This window comes from Apteryx rowi, unplaced genomic scaffold (genome assembly GCF_003343035.1).
Source record: "Apteryx rowi isolate R43461 unplaced genomic scaffold, aptRow1 scaffold_612, whole genome shotgun sequence".
Lineage (NCBI taxonomy): Eukaryota > Metazoa > Chordata > Aves > Apterygiformes > Apterygidae > Apteryx > Apteryx rowi.
In genome coordinates, this window is record NW_020450886.1 from 320,110 (window position 1) to 337,600 (window position 17,491).

General features: G+C 43.8%; 2 protein-coding genes across 3 annotated transcripts; one reads left to right on the forward strand and one right to left on the reverse strand.

The window, feature by feature from the left end:
* The first annotated feature begins 3,414 nt into the window (after positions 1-3,414).
* On the forward strand, positions 3,415-6,289 carry LOC112974587. The gene is made up of 2 exons (XM_026083708.1): positions 3,415-4,122; positions 6,279-6,289. Exons 1-2 carry the CDS (start codon positions 3,465-3,467, stop codon positions 6,287-6,289), a joined length of 669 nt encoding a protein of 222 aa, XP_025939493.1. The 5' UTR covers positions 3,415-3,464.
* Positions 6,290-11,606: 5,317 nt separating this feature from the next.
* NUDT2 (nudix hydrolase 2) lies at positions 11,607-17,265 on the reverse strand. 2 transcript variants are annotated; one of them, XM_026083733.1, is made up of 3 exons: positions 17,180-17,265; positions 15,841-15,998; positions 11,607-12,551 (listed from the first exon to the last, which is right to left on the reverse strand). In XM_026083733.1, the coding sequence occupies exons 2-3, from the start codon at positions 15,971-15,973 to the stop codon at positions 12,238-12,240; spliced, it is 447 nt and encodes a 148-aa protein (XP_025939518.1). In that variant the 5' UTR covers positions 15,974-15,998; positions 17,180-17,265; the 3' UTR covers positions 11,607-12,237. The 2 variants fall into 2 exon arrangements, with proteins under 2 accessions (XP_025939518.1, XP_025939519.1); XM_026083734.1 differs by lacking the exon at positions 17,180-17,265 and adding an exon at positions 16,615-16,748.
* Between the last annotated feature and the right edge of the window lie 226 nt (positions 17,266-17,491).

Below are 17,491 nucleotides of genomic sequence, written 5' to 3' on the forward strand. Positions count from 1 at the left end.
AGTAACCTCTCAATCTCGAGAGAGCAATAATGTACGGGTCGGGGATGGTGAATTCGTATCACAGACACAGGCTCGCATCTTGGCAAGTGGCGCACAAGACAACGGCATCACTGGGAAATTCCCCCCGTTGACAGCAGGCCTTACGCACAGATCAACGTCACAAGAGCTGTCAGTAGGGAAGACACTGGGCTAAAAGCTCAGAGGTGGAGGGTTATAGCCCCAGCTTTGCTGCCAGCCTCCCGCGTAACGTTGAACCAAGCAAAGTTTAGCTAGACCTCTGCTTCCAATCCTTAAAACGGTGGTTATACTTCCGGACCTGCCACACGGTGTGAAGATAAAATTCTATTAATAATTTGGTGTCACATGCTACTGAGGAGTGATACAAATCTCAAAGAAAAGCACTTGTGTTGCAGTGTTGAGCTTCCTCAGCTCACAGGGATTTCCATCACAGAGAGGCTGCTTTGGATTTTCGGTGGGATGAATCTCTAAAAACTGAGACCTGCATAAAACCAAGAAGCCTAGTAGAAAGGGGCAGCCCGAAAGGGTAAAATGCTCGCAGGTAACATGTGGATGTGCAATGATTGCAGGTAACACGCAGGCGATATAGGGACTCTTTAAGGAGGAACATGTAACACCACAGACTATACACAGAGAGCAAAACACAAGCTTGGCCACTGCATTAAAGAGTAGAGCTCTTCAAAATTAAAAAAAAAAAAAATCCAAAATGAACAGTCATGTCCAAGCACAGAAAAGAAAAAGCAGCATAAATTCTGACATGTTTAATGTTGACCCAAATTAAAGCATCCGAAAAAACAATTGTGGAGAAGCAAGTTAGAGGAAGCATAAAAACATACTAATAGAAATATTTTAAAGTTAAAGGAAATTAAATATGACATTTTTTGAACTTCTAAGAGAAATGTAAGCTATTGCTTAAAGTGGTTTCAGCACCAAAAAAAAAAAAGAAAAGAAAAGAAGGATTATGGCAACTATGTCAATCTTTCAAAGGGATCCTTGCAAAATCTGGGGAAATACAGGTCACTAAATTTGATTTTGGCATCAAGCAAGTCAATAGAAACTACAACAGAAAACAAAATTAGCAGATGTACAGCTTTTGTAGAGGGAACACCAGACTCATCTGTAATGGCATAAATCAGTTCATATATGTGGTGAGCTGATCTGGATCTTGTGCTTGGATTTGCAGAAGGCTTTTGATAAGATTCATCCACCACAGCCCTTAATATCAGTTCTCATGGAATAACAGAGAGATTTCTCCTGTGGGCAGATAAGTGGTTAAAGATGAAAAACAAAGAGATGGAATAAATAGACAACGGTCAAAACAGCAGAAAGGTATCAGCAGGTGCCTATGAAGATCGGTGCTACTTGACAGTGATCTTGAAAAAAGGTGTGAACAATGAAGTAAGAAAGCTTGCTCATGGCACAAAATCATTCAGAACAATCAAAACAAAAGTTGACTGTGCAGAGCTGCAGAAGGAGCTCATGACACTAATTGAGCACTAAAATGGTTAATGAACTTCCGTGGTGAAAAATACAATGTAATGTACATAGGAAAAACACTTCTAACCATAAATACCCAGGGATGCTCTCTTAACCAACTCATACTGCTTAGGAAGGAGGTCTGGGAGTCCTTGTGGATAACTGTCTTGAGTGAGCTCTTTCCTTGCCTGATTTTTATCTTCTTCCCTTACATATTTGCTAATGCCCAGTACTGGAGATAGGATATTGGGCTCAGCAGGTATTTTGTCTGACTCAGTATAGTTCTCCTGTTCCTTATGTTTCTTATGTTTTTATGCAGTGCTCAATTAATTACTTCTGAAATGTATGTCACCCAATTAAGATGAAGCAAAGTGTTTCTGCAAATCCTGGATTCTGGGTCCTAAAAAAGAAAAAATTAGGCAGGAGGGCTACGAAATTGTATTTGTGCCTTTGGATTATTTAGAGATTATGTGAGATTATGTAGGAGAAGAGACAATTTTCCTGTTTGTGGAACTGGGCAGTAACACAGCTTTGGGACAGAAACTCTGTCCTAAAGTGCATTAAGCATCAATTCATACAGCTTTTACTACGTGGTAAAGAGGACTGGACTCACAAGCTGCTCACAGATCCCGCAGAAATTTTGTTTCTGGCACACAGGCTTGGCAGCAATTGCCTGGGCCATCGGATCCACAGGTCCACGTAGCACAGTATCCCTGCACTGACACATCCATCCTCACCTCATCTCCATCCAGCATAGGAGTTGCACCGTGAATTCTCATCTAACAGCCACCAGGCACTATTAGTCTAGCAGACCCCTAGGATTTCCTGAGAGAAAACATGGGAGCTCTTTTAAGCTATTGTTCGTATCCTGGCTTCTGTTTACACTATCATTAGTTTCTTCGGGTACCGAGCCAAATATACGCTGCCAGGGGAAAGTATTGTTCTTTGCTTTGGGAGGGGAAATTCTGCAGAAATAGATGTTTAGATAAGCATCACTGTTCTTGTCTAACGTCGTTTTTCAGGCTTCTCTTACTCACTGCACTCGACATGGTATGCTGATGGTGATCTTCAAAATGTGACTCTTGAGGAAAAGAGGAAAGAATTTCACTACAACAGATGAAAATTGTCATGTTTTAACCGTAATTAAAACTGGAAGGTTTCTCAGAATATGGTAGAAACTTGAATCATTTATTTCCATTCCTCTGTGTTTAAATTAGGCACAAAATATACAACAGATGCTACGTCTCTGTCAATGACATATGGTTTAGCATTTAATATTTTGTTCAGGATGTTCACAGGCCACACCCGTTGATTTTGCAAAGAAAATGGATGCAGTTTTCCAGCTAACAGGATGATATCCATCCCAAGTCCTCAAAGGCTCAGATGGGCCCCATTGCTATCCAAAGCAACAAGCAATTAAGAAATTGCTTCAAACTGTGCGTCCGTTGTGGGATGAGTATAGGGTCTCTCTCACAAGGGATTCCTTAAATATGATACCTTCATGTCTACAGGGTACAGACCACGGTCAGATGTACTAAATCCAAGTTTACTTCAATAGTTATGCAAGTCAAATTAGTCAAGTACTTCCAGACTTTTGAAGGAGTATGGTTTTATCCCTAATGTTGCTGTAACATCACAAGAAGACACCTAATGTAAACAGTAGCCTAAGGTGGCCTACTTGGTGACCTAGATAAGCATTTGGGGATTTCAAGAATTTCAATTATTTTTCATAAGAAAGATTTGATCCAGATTGCGGTTGGGGGGGAACAAACCATCCAATTATTTTGGAGGGAGGGAAGGATGAGTACTTATTTAAAGCTTTAGCTAGTTGAAATATTGTATTAAATACTATAGACAGAAATATCACGAAAGTACAGTCTTCCACAGACAGTGAATTTTTCCCCATTAGTCATATGAGTTAGTTAGTCATAGCTATTTCTCTCTAGTATTGTTCCTGGTATTTGTACACTATGTATTATAAAAAGATGCAATTCTGGGAAATTGGGAGGATGTGGGAAATGCTGCCTAGGCATGATCCCACAAAGGACTGGTGGGATAAGTCTCCCCTTCCCCTGGGCATTTACAATATCTTGGGCTCAGAAGATGTGTTTGCCTTAGACATGTACAGTACTAAACTGTGCTCTGATTGCACCGTAGTATCAGAGGGACAAGGCTTCCTCATAAAGAACACCCGGCTGGAAAAGTGCATTCACGTCTCCCACCACGAGACTGACGGCATTGGCCTGACCGACTGCAAGATGCACTCCCAGCAGCAGCAGTGGAGCTGGGACCCCGCCACCAGGACCATCGTCAGCCTTAAAACAAAGCAGTGCTTGTCAGCCCACAAGACACGCGAGTATGCGCTGGCCAAGCTGGAGCCCTGTGGGGACTGGGAACGCCAAGCGTGGGCCTGCAGCAAGAAGGGACATTTGACTTTACAAAGCCTGGGCTTCCATCTCAGCACCAAGGAAGGAGGCCACAAGGTCTTTGTCTCAAAGGAGAAGGACAAGTTCAGTAAGTGGAAGACTTTAGCGGATGAAACCATCTGTGCTGCTGCCCGGACAGCAGCTCTGAGGCCTGGTGAACCAACGCAAGAAGCTGTAGACAGACTGGTCTGGATATATGAAAGTAAGATGAGGTAGATTTAGCAACTGATAACATCTAACCTTAGGTGTCATCATCATCTAGAAGCCACCTAACACCAGGCTTGCTTTCATCATCCTAACTCATGATCACTTTGGCCAAGTCTGGAGAGATACCGAATGGCTCAAAGCCAGCCTGACTACACTTCTGTACCACCAGTTTCCGGTAGTTGCTGTTCAGTGTTTTGCAGAAAGCATGCAGCATCTTACTGGGTCAGGCTTCTAAAACTCAGCCGCGAGTCTGATGATAGGCAAAACTCACATATTTTGGAAAGCTGGTCTGAATCAGTGCCCAAAGCTAAGAATTGTTGAATTGCTTGAGAGTCCTAACTCCAAAACAGCCAAGGTGGAAGTCTCATGGTTAGGCATCTAGACTTTGAAGGGGCCTTTTCATACTTTGTGCCTCTGGATGTTATTCAAAGAAACAAGAAAACTACAGGCAGCTGAGAACCTTTTTAAAACTAATATGAATTATTGAGGAGCTGCCATATTTGAAATGAGAAATTCTTGCTTCAGTTTGAGCAACATATTAGAGTTATCTCCTACCAGATCCAAACAGTGCTCTCATCACTAACTAAACCGCAGTTCTAACCTTCACCCCATGTTCTCATGATCCTCAAAAGTGAGTGTTGTTCCTGATCCCTGATGTAACTGCAAAGAGACAAGTGACTGCAGCAAGTGGTGGGAGGTGGTTTAAGTGTTGCCCTCTCTTCACATTGAGAAAGCCCAAAACATGACATCGCAAGTTCATAAATTGTGGGGCTTATTTCATCAACATTATGGCCTCATCTGCTAAAAATAATCAAAGCTCTGCCTTTGTGAATGTTCCCTATCCTCTGCCTAAACTGAATGCAAAGAGAGGCAGAAATCCTGGCCCTATCATAGACTTAGGCATTTGACACCAGGCTAACTCCTAACAACAGACATCAGGCATAGTCACTGCACCAAGATGAGACTGTCATCATTTGTAAGACAGCCACTGAAGCCCGCTGCAGATAACTGATAATTCATGATCCAGTCTGATTCCTTCTTTCATTTGCTCCCTTATGACTTACAAACTGGGAGGTGGTTTCAGGACTTTTCTCATGAAGTTGTGTGCAGAACTAAGACCTGAAAGATCACATTCAATTCCTACCCCCATCCTCCCCTCTCCTCCCTTCTTCCACTCCAGGGATCAGAAAAGAGCTGGCATTTGTAATGATTTTTCTCTGTTTGCACATTCTGTAGGTGACGAGGTTCCCAGCCTTCCTGAAGGGAAATTATTTCCTTTACATGACGCTACTCCTTACATTAAGGCCTGACAGCCCCAATGAGATTTTAAGCGTTGCAGAAATGAGTAAAGAGAAAATGTGATGAATCTGGTTGGCATAAGCAGATGGATTATGAGTATAACCTTTTGACACAAAGAGGTTATACCTAACTGGAAATAGAAAGAGCTACAATAGCTTTTTTGGCTGCAATGTGCAGACAAGATGGCCTTTTTACTCAGGTTTTTAATTAGTCAACTAGAAGGTTAACATGTAATTATCACAGACCAGTAGTCACAAATGTTAGTGTTTGTTTAACATAAAGGTAAATAAAGCCAATAAAAATTAGATACTGTAATAGGCTAGTTAAATATAGACTAGGAAATACTTGGAACTTTTAAGATACGGGGAAAAGGCATGTGAAAAGGGCATTTGCATTCCCCAAGGCAATGTTCCTGGCATGCCAGTGCTCCCTTGGAGCCAGGCTCCACAAATAGGGCTGCAAGTGTAAAAACACAGAGCAGGCTTCGAACCAGGTTCTGCCAGTTACCGTGTGTTGTGCACACCGATAGCTTTCCTATCGGCCCCATGGTTCAGAGTCTACTGGAGTGAACGTCTTCTGAAGACTAATGACACCGTGCCAGCCATGACCTTCTCAACCAGCATAAATGACTGTTTGAAATCTAAATTTCTCAGATACTCCATCAACAACAGCTGTTACATTAAACCATATTTACCTCACTCACTTGCAAGAGATATGAACTATTTACCACCCATTTGATCACATTTCTTTATCTACTGTATTGGTAACATCTGTGATGCTTAGCTATAGTTCTGCTTGCCTCTTCCTCATACCTCATCCTTTAACAGCTGATATTGCATTCATATTTTTTAGACCATAATTGACCTTACCTACCACGAAAAACAAGCTCTTGTCTGGCTGTGGGTTCAGTCTTGAGAGGTTCACTTTATCATCTTTGAAATCGGTGAGAATGCAAGGCCCTTGGCATGCAGGAGGTGACTGGTACTACACTAAGTCCTGTTTGCCTTGCAGGGTACAGGACTAACACGGCAGGGCTGGGTTCCCATCCCTTGCGTACCCAGGATTCTGTACAAAAAGTAGATGATAATCACACACATCTTCGCTTTGTTCCCTTCCAAGCTAAAACCATCGATTCATCAAAGACCCATRCTGTGGACAGGGAGCCTTCCATGGGCTTGACTGACCCACCTCTGACTAACGAATTGAACAGCACAGCATCTCCAGTGAAGACTAAACAGGCACACCTCCCAGCAAACGAGGGTGAGCACTTTTCTGAACACATATGTAACAGCAGCAAGAGGGAAAGTGTGGGGAACATTTAAGGATTACTCAATTTTTTTCCAGTGGTGGTAAGTACCCAAGTACTTCTGAAGTACTTCCACACCCACTTCTGGGTGCTTGGAGGCCACTCTCACATAACTAGTTGAGATATTTGCCCTGGGAAGCAATTTGGTTATATGGCAATAGTCTTAGCCTGGAGGCGCAGCCGCCAGAAATTCTAGGAATAAAAAATTTTTGTGGCTGGATGACACTGAGGAACAAGGAGGTTCCCCTTCTCCTTCCACCTCGATACCAAGGGGCTCTGTGGTTACTGTGCATCCAAGAGGAAGCTAGATTTTCCTCCAGTTTGACAGTGGAACCCGCTAATCTGAGTGTCTCTGTCTTTCCCCCAGATCCATCCCATATTCATTCTAAAAAGCACCATGGAAATCGAGGGAAAAGCTCTGGGGCCAAGCTTGCAGGTAGGTCTAAAGATTAACCAGAGGAGGAAGAGACCAGGTGGATGAAGGTTCATCAGCATCCCTAACACACCAACTGCAGGGTTACATTCCCGCGGGTCCAGCTGAGGATGCATAGTGCTCAACAGGGAACAAGGGCGCCAAATTACCTGAGAAATTCCTTTTAACGATCAAACAGATCTCCCTGGGCCTGGGGTACAGAAGTGAGCGAGAACATGCAAATGCTTTATCCCAGTTCACCAGGAGAAACAGTGATATCACCTATCACTGGTGCCTTCCCCCTGCCTTTCCATTGCCTATCAAAGAGTGGCAGAGTGGAGAAGTATGAACAGTTGTCTTCTGAGCAAGAAAGAAAACCCTCACACGGCCATTTTCAATAGATGGATGCCGGGTGGAATAGAGCAACTGTAATGTGTTGAATTTAAACAAAGCAATTTTCCTGCTCTACTGACGGGGCTGTTACCGCTGCTCTGCGGCGATATTAGAGGTGCTTTTTGCGACAGTAGTAGGTACTGAATTAGAACGGGTATGGCAAACGCATGATTGTTTTATGAGATATCCTTTCAGGCACCAACTGGAAGACAGCCATGCTAGTCCTCAGCCCCTTGGCATTCATACTGGGATTAATAATACTGACACTGAATGTTCATTACAACAAGTAAGTGAAGATGAAGGTTCTTTTGATTTGTCACCTCCCTGTCTGGCATCCCAGAATAAAATCCTGATCTGGGTATCCTCCTCCCTCCCACACCTGAAATGTTTGACTCTGACCAGATGGCTCTGGTCATCTCTCCCCTTAATTTCTCCTCTCTGTCATCCTGTTTCTCCCTCCCACTTACCACCCCATCCAAAAGCAGCTGCTAATGTTGGCTCCTTCTGCTCTACACCACTCTCGTAATTTGGTTAAGGGAATTTGGGCACTATGGCTGCTGACCCAGTTCACGTGCAGAAGCATCAAGCAGATGCAGTTACATAGTCTCTTCTCTGCTCTCCTAGGAAGAAGAAAATCCTCTCTGCTTTGAAGAGCTCCCCAGAGAGCAGCAGCAGAGCTGACTTACAGAAGCAGTCCCCATTACCAAGAGGCCCCCAGCCATACACTCCACCGTCTCGCTCCCCTTCCTTGAGGCATGGGGAGATCCTTATCGAGTGGAAAGACGGGACTGTCACTCCTCTTTTTGACAATGCCAATTATCAAATGGACTAGCTCTGAGCTGTTGTTTCATACTGTGTTACCCGCCATTCTTATCAACAGGAAAAGTGCCTCCTTAGAGGATTTTCTCCCTTGCCCTACCATTTTTGACAGGGAGTTGCAAGGGCYGTTTGTTTTTTTAACACTCGAGAACAATCTCCTTGTGCAGCACAAAAGCTGAAGCAAGCAGAACAGATTGTTTTGYTTGCATAGGCATACACTGCTTAGCTCTTCCAGAGCTAGTTTAACCCATGACAAGACCCAGATTTAGCTAAATGAAGCTGAGTATCTTGTCAGCTGCAACTGTCTGCTGGCCTGAAATTCTAGTTTTACTGAGCATGCAAGAAAGCAATTCCTCCGAGACAAGGAATAAGGTGAAAGCACAAATCCTGCTGAATCTTAAATCCTTTTTAAGCTTGAAACTAGCTGCCAACAGACACAGAAAGCCGTCAGTTACTTCGTCCATGAGAGAATGTAACTAATAAGCACTGCCTTCAGGACTCAAAGGTGGGGGAGTCTCCTCTAGATATCTGCAACCCCCGCCCCCCAAGTTATCAGTTAAGAAATAGAAAGGTCATTTTTCTACATTAAGAAGTTGCACTCTTTCCTCTCTGCAACACAGCAAGACTGCTGCTGAGAGTATCTGTTTCACAAAATATTTTTATATTTAGGGTGTACTAAACCTTATCATAGTCCCCACCCCCCTTATGTCAGTGATACCTGGCAGTGACATTATCTGGCCATTTTACACCAGATTCATATTTCCTATGGCCATATGCAATATTCAGTGAACAGATATACTGCCCTGCATCTAGAGCAGCAAGATAGGATCGTTATTTCTGGAAAGGAGTAACGCGCTATTTTCAGCCTTTACACTTCCTCTTGTATGAGCATAATTATCTACCACCCATCACACTCAGTCCTGATCTTTTCTCAGTGAAATTAGCAACATCTTAGTTCCTTCCTAATATTCATGAATTTATGCTTTCCTTCTCTCTGATCTTGTGACACTATAAACCATAAGCTGGGCTATAAATCAGGAATTACTTGGAGAAAGCAACACTAATATCAGGAAATTACTAGTATGAGCTACATCAATATATATGTTCAAAACTGCAAGGGAAACTATATCCTGACTTGTCTCTTAGCTCAAACTTGGACGACACTTTTCATTTTACCTAAATGAACCTGCTATGCAGTTTCAGTGAAGGTTGGACTTCTCTACAGTTTGATTTTATTTAACCTAAGACAAAAGTAAGATGTATAGGGAATTTAAACTCTGATTTTTTTTAAATGTAGATCCACAGCCTAGTAAAAAGTTAACTGCCACTATGACCAAGAACTTAGTAGGTCTCAGGAAAGAAAATACAAACCTTACTGGTTCAGGACAAATTCATAGAAGTTWCATATAAATGTCTTCCCCAGGCAGATTATTCCATAATTATTCACTGGAGGGTTTCCCCACAGACCTTCCTCGGGAATATATTTTAGCACTAGACATAGGCAGAGGAAGAACTCCTTCACCAGTGACTGACACACAAATATTCAGAATTGAATTCTGACTTTCCAATGTTTCCACCTTTAAAACAAATCTGAAGACTTTGTGTATACTGTCAGGTCAAGTCTCCAAAAGTCTAAGCATCACTTTGCCCACAAAATTGGTGGAAATACATTCTGTACATAAATCCATCAAAATGCACACGCCGTGCCTCACCAGCCGTCACAGTTACATCCCTCTTACCTTCTTCTACTACAATTTAGACGCCCAACCTTGAAATTTTGTCCATGGAGCACATTACCCTCCCAAATCTTGATGCATTTTGGGAACACTATTTATGCAGTGCCATTAAAATGCAAATACTCACTTGGAGTTCAGCTAATGCTGTGAAAACAGCAAGTGCTTATGTTCATTACCGCTGAATAGGCAGAACAGATGACTTGATAATAACTCTAATTCATACTTAATTTGCAAATCTTGCTCAAACACAAAGCCAGTAACACCACTGYTTACAAAGCATTGGTTAAATGATAGGTTAAATAATAATAGAAAATAAGACTGTGAAGCAGCATGGGTTTTTAACTATTTTCTCCCCCTCTTTTAACTGGTTGTTATTTTTTAATAAATTCTCACTGGTTTATTTAGATTAGATACTAGAGACAAAACTCACCAGGGCATGGATAGAGGAGGTGAGGGTGTGACTCTTCATCACTAGAGGTCTTAAAGAGCACATTAGCCAAGTGCCCATCAGGAAAGACCCTGGAACAGCCGATTCTCCCTTGGGGCAGTGGATGGACCAGATGACAGTGGGAGGCGCCTTTCATCCTCTACTAACAACCAGTTGAGAAGTGTTCACTGCACTCACACAGCCTGCGTGCTCTTCACTGTCTGCCATCACCCGAATGCAATGTTTTTAAACAGTGTTCATAAAACAAAATAAAACCTGTCTTTAAAGTGGAGGAGCACTGGAATAATTTTTTTTTTTTTAAATACAAAACAGGATGCACAAGTGGGCTTTTATAAGTTACTCTATAGGAGGATAACACAGTACCGCACAAGACACCACTGCCACAGCGGCACTGACATTAACACCACATGCTGCATCAAACGATGGGTGCTGCACATCCAGAGAGTTACACAATGCTGAACTGCAACCTACATTTCTCAGCCCAGTTCTGCTGCATCTCTGGCATCCCGCTGCCCTGGGTTCTTTTCCAGAGCTGGTGTGATGCTGATGACCCTGTCTCTTCACTCCAGCAGTAAGGAGGAAGACAGACGGGGAACCCACTTTCTCATATATTTAGTTCCCTTGAAAGGTCCAAGTGCCTAGGCAGCAATGGCTCATGGAGACCGGGGGGAGAGGGGACACTTCTTTTCCCCAGAAAATTTCCCCAAACTCAAAAAACCTGATTGCTCATCCAAAAATGTAATAACATCTGATATCAAGGAAATTAAGATATTCAGAGGGGATCRGATGCAGGCGAGCTCACTGGTACCATCACGGGCTGCTGTAATCATCCAGCGTGATCATCTACAGCGCTGCACATGACCGTGCTGCTCACATGCGGGTACAGCCTGCAGCCACTGAAACCCTGATACTATCAAACTGATGCAAGATTGCACGTTAGCTTACGTATTCTGTGCAGAAGCTGGGCTCTAGGCAGCAAGAGAGTTCACTCTCCCGACAGAATAATGTATGGCCAACATTACTGTTAGAGAGCAAAGAGGCAAAAATAAAAAGCAAAGAAAGAAGATAACTTCAAATTTACCTTTTAAATACTGTATGTCAACTGTTTACTGAGTTTCTTTGGATGGAAACTGCTTTTATAACAGTAGATTAGTGATGTACATACATTCATGATACAAACAAACAAGACCTGAAATGACAGGACAAGTTATCACAGCAAATCAGTGGAGGAACTGGGAACAGAACTACTGCTGCCCTATTTGAAATGCAACGTGCAACTTTTGCAGTAAACATTTTGTTATTAATTATCTCCATATGCTCATTTTCACAACTCTGTAGATCTAACAGCAGCAGCTCAGGAGATGTCAAGTGTTTGATTTTCAAAAGAGACCCATCGTTGCTCAGCACTTTGAAAAAAATAAAGGACACAAGAAGTCTTTGTTAGCTGTGGTTTCAAATCAGACATCTCTGGCTTAACATTGAATTAGATCACGCTTTTCCGCATGAGCTAGAAGAAGCTAGGGGACACAAAAGCACAAGTTCTCTGAAAGCTCCAAGTATTTTCACCGAATTTGTATAGATTAAAAAAAAAAAAAAAAAGGAATCTACATTTCTGCAGCCATCCAATTCTATTTGTTAAAAAAAAAAAAAGTCAGGCCGTGTTTCTTTTAAAATTTCCCTTATCCTTCACAAAGCATTTATTTTCTGGAGCAAAGAAACTGATGCACATCTTTCAGCGTTGCTTGCATGTCCTCATATTCTGCAAATTTGCAGGCATCCTCCAGCTTCAGCCACTGGAAAGCCTGATGCTCCTCTGAAAGCTTGATTTCTGTGTTATAGTCCTTCATTTCTGCCAGCCAGTAAACGACGGTCTTGGGTTTGCCATTGACAGGGTAGTGCAGTTCTTTCTTATACCCCTCTATGAGGGTGAGCTGAGTGGCCTGGAGGCCAGCCTCTTCCCGCGTTTCCCGCAAGGCTGTCTGAAGGTCATCCTCTCCTGGATCCACATGGCCTGCCAAGAAGGTGAAAAAATAAGTCTCCACGTAGGAAGCATTTTTTTTTTTCTTTCAGTTGGCAATGAGGAAATATTGGTTTTGTATTAACTACTGTGCCTGCTCATCTCTGTCCCCCAAACTGAAACTGAAGAACAGAGATTGCATTTCAAGCAATTTTACATCTTGATTTCCTCTCTCTTGTGGCTTTTAGGATCTCTGTTTATCCTGCATCATCTGAAATTACCAGTGGCCTGTCAGCAGTAGAAAACTTATTTTCCCAGTCCTCCTCTTCTTTTCTGGAGTACTCTGCACCCATAATGCTCCACCTTAGAGATCCCATTTCAGGCCAAGGACTGTGAGCCTCATGAATGCTTTTCTTTAGCCAGCTAAAGGGGATACTGCTGACCTACAAAAGTCCTAGTCCTCTCTCAACCCTTCCCTCCCACAGAAGCTTAAGACCCAGCCCTGCAAAACTCTTACATCGACAGCCCAGAAACAATGAGTCCCAACACAGACAAATGCCATTTAAAAAGCAGATCTCATAAAAAAGCCTTCAACCACTGGATTCACACCAGAGGACATGAGCCCTAGAGCAACAGTTTGAACACTGCTTTATAACCAAAAAGTGAACGTTGTCAGAGAACAAAACTAGGCTTCCCACATGCCTGCCTTATTTCAACACATCCTAAGCTAATAAGAAGTTAATCATGGAGAGGGAATAACTTCAACTGGAGAGGCAAATTGAATCACTCATGTAAGTGGAAGGAGGAACTGTCTCTGACGTGGCTGTATTTCAATGGTAGATCAAACAGTTATGTGCTCTGAGCCATCTTAGAAACCTTTGGATACAAAATTATGACATTAAAGAGACCAAAACCACCAATACTTTCTCCTGTGTTGGGGTACATAGCAGACTGGTACTTTCATTTTTCTCCCATAATCCCCTCTGAAATACAGCAAGCCTAAAATCCAGTCCTTCCACCAGCTGTGTAATTCTTCAGGGCTCTCCTTTTCTCTTGTATTACTTAGTGAGAGGTGCCATTACAAACAATGGATAAATATAACATATCCCCAGCTGTTCATACTTTTGTTGAGAAAAGCCAGATTTGGTTTTCTCATGAAAGCTTCAGACGAACAGAAATAGAACAAGCCAGGAAAGATCTCAAAAAAGCAACGTACACGGAGTTGGGAAGTTTCAAAAGAAGAAAAAAAAAAAGTTAGGCTTCACTTTTTCCTGGTTTTAACTCCGTTTTCTATGTAGGTGTCTGCAAATGACCCCGATTTCAGCACAGAGATGAATCTTTCCTCAGGTCCCAAGTATCCAAAGCCACCCTTTAGTACTAGAACTGGGGTACATGGGAATCCCATATTCCATTGCCAACAGGTCCCACTCACTTGTTTGCCTGTGTATCAGGACCTCAACAACGTGACATCATCTCAAATGTAAAATACAGCTCTATTCCAAAAGGCAGCTGTACAGAAAACAGCATCTGATGTTGCATACTGATGCCTCAGATATGAGATCAAATACACTGAGGCTTTAAGTAAAAACATTTTTCCCTGATTCTCAATACTGCAAGTCAAGCTGTCACCTTCTTTTTAACAAGGTCAGTATTTCCATAGATGGGATTTTTACTAACAGTTGAGAAACGGAATCCACTCAGCCTTGCCCAGCTGGATTACTTTTACAGCATTGATAGGAAACACCCACAGAACATTCATGAACAGTAAATAACCACTTTTTAATGATAACTATGACCCATAGTCATCAAGCATCTGATGAGCTGAGATAGCAAAAAAGCTGAAGGGCCGAGATTCTGCTCCAACTCAAAGGATACAAACGCATCCTCCTGTCCACTAGCAGAGGGAAAGGCAAGCACTTCATCCCACCCTTGGTAACCACAAGCCTACGGTCAGTAAGTTTCCAGCTTTGTGCAACATGCCCTACTTCGTGGGAGAAAAGAACTGCTGACAGCACATCACACGGCACCTTCCAGATCCTCAAAGCACTAATTTGCACTGATGAACTTCCAATATGCTGAGGAAGAAAATGAACCCTACATCTCCTTCCCATCAGGCTCAATTAGTGCAAGGTCACTGTTTTAGGAGCTGAGATGAGGCTGATGAAATTCATTTAGGGGGATGCAAGCAGGTACAGTTTAATCCTATAAGAGTTGCAGCTGCTTAAGGGACTTTTAAAGTATCAAAGAGCTGTAGCTATAAGTGGACTCATCTCCTGTGTGATCTCACAGATGTGATAACTTCTTATCATTCTGGCTCCTGACACACTAAAAACCGTGTCTACATCACGTAGAAATTATATTTTTGCTGGGGCTGCCTTTGAAGGCCACTCATACTACACCGAATATAGAAATGCAATGGCTCATTCATTTACTACCCCAACACATGTATCAAGCAACTATTACATCCGTCATCAGATTATGGCTTTTGTATTATTTTTGACCTAAAAACCTTAAAAGATACAATTGTGACTGCCTGAGATGTAAGTCTATGAGTCATTTTGCTCACAAGTGCGATGGCTTGTCCACAACTACAGTATTCCCAGTAAATCTTTCCATATGGAACTCTCCTCTCACAACAAATAATCATGTCCCAGTCCAAGGTTTTTTTGGCTTTCCAGTAGCCTGCAAACTACTCCTTTAGCCTTTTGGTGAAGAGGACAGAGGGAGAGGTTTGGAAAACTTTGTTCTTTCCTTTAATAGCAGAGCATAGTTGATACTATTACTAGCTTTTTTGCCAATTTTCAAATTCCTGCTGAAACACTGTCCATGTGCCATGCTTTAACGGCACTCCATTTTACAAAACAAGAAGTAAAAACTAGTCAAAAAGCAGGAAGAAATCTCACAGGGTCACCGATTTCAGTTTGTCTTCTAATGTTGCGCTTCAAGCCGTGACCATTCTAATCATAAGTGGATCAAACACCCCTGCATCAACAACAGCGATATCTGCCAGAGGGTCAAATCTGAGAGGGAAGGCAATAACTTGTCTAGCTACCCACTTCTGGTTAGCTGCTGAATGGCTGCCAAAAACTTCAGACATCTGAAGGAGCAGGACTGAGTGACCTCCCCCTCTCAAACTGTCATGCCCAATAGTTTATACAACTACTATTTGTAAGGAATTTGGGCCACAAAACTCCCCACTCTGCTGCTGAAAAAGTCTAGACCTGCTATAGTTAACTGATTAAACTGCCCTACGAAGCTGACCACAGCAGCGTTCAGCCAAAGGTCAGTCTGTAATCTCTCTAACACAAACAACACTGAAGCATATTATCAGAACAAACATCACCTTTGGGTGGGGTCCAGTGATGGGTCCCATAGGATGTCTGAAGAAGGAGGTATTCAATATTGTCAGTGACCTTAGAAGGGGGTGCTGACTGCAGCCTCCTGTAGATTATCAAGCCACATGCTCTCACAGCCATGCCCCTCTGTTAACTGCAACAAAAACTGTGGAAGAGCGCAGAGGATCAAGCGTGAACAACAGGGGAGCTCAAACAGACAAGCCACATTTATCCAGAAAATGTTTTTCAGTATGGATTAAAAATCATCCATTCTCTTGCAATTATTGCATAATTAAACTACATCTTAACAACCACCCTAAGAAGGTAAAAATAGAGCCTTTTCCTCTTAAGAGAAAGCAAGAGCATTCATAAAAGCCCTGATGCAAAAGCGTTCTCAAGAAGCTTGAAATACAATTTGCACAACGTTTCTTTGCAGTTGATGTATTAACAAGTACGCTGTAGGGATGGGAAAGGATAAAGCAGAAGAAAAGGCTGTGATCAGGACTCTAAAGTCTTTCACCACAAAAATCCAAAGGCCCCGTGCAAAGATAACGCCTCGGCATCCCTGGGAACTGGCACACAGAAACGACTGCCCAGCACAGCGCTCCTGCTGCACAGAGAGCTCCTTCACGCCAGAGGGACAGGCGCTCTGCTTCCCGGGCTAGACGGGAGGCCGCAACGCAAAACTAAGAGATCCCTGGCACGCAAGCAGATGAAGCTCTAGCTTGTGAGCAGTAAAGAGCGCACCTCTTAAACAACAAGTATTGTAATTAATAACCTACCTAGGCAGGACAAGTGGCTCTGTATGCATATATTAAAAAGCAATGGAGATCAGAAAACTATTTAAAGAATATAGCAATTGCCAGTTGTGAGCCAAGCTTCGTATTTTGATAGCGCTGCACATTTAAATAAATAAAACATTTTTATAAAACTATTTTTTTTCCACGTGGCTGTTCCACGGGACACGGTGACGATCTATTTTCCCACTCGGGGAACCGGAGCACGGACCGTGCCTCCCTCCAGCCCCAAAGCCCAGGGCGGCCACGCCGAAACAGCGCAGGGCACCAGCAACCCCTCCCTCCCTCCCTCCCGCACCGGGAGCCGCGGAGCCCGAAGCCGGGCGCGGCCCCGGGACACGCGGGGAGGCAGCGCCGCCAGCAGGGCCCGGCCCGGCCCCCGGGGCCGCTCACCCCCGCCAGCACCAGGGAGCGAGGCCCCGCGGGCCGGCCCCAGGGGAACCGCGGGGAGGCACCAGCGGCGCCACGAGGCCGCCGCGACGCGGAATAACGGGACCCCAACACGGACAAACCCACCCATCCACCCACCGTTGTAACCCCCGACCCTCACCTTCACTTCCGGGACCGGCAGTAGGCGGTGCTCGGCGCCCGACTGGCAGCAGCCTCGGCCAATCACAGCGGGCAGAGCGACCCGCGGGCTGCACCACCCCCTCCTTCCGTCCTCCTATTCCCGGCTCTCTCCCCGCCCCCGCCCCCCTCTGCCTCCTCGGAGCCCTCCGATTGGTTCCGCCCCGCGTGGCCGTGCCCCCTCCCCGCCTCTCCCTCGCCCCATTCGCTGGCTGCGGGCGCGAGCGTTTGAAGCGGGAAAGGCGCCGTTGCCATGGGGACGCGGCCTAGGCGCCGCTGCCGCAGCCTGCGCGAG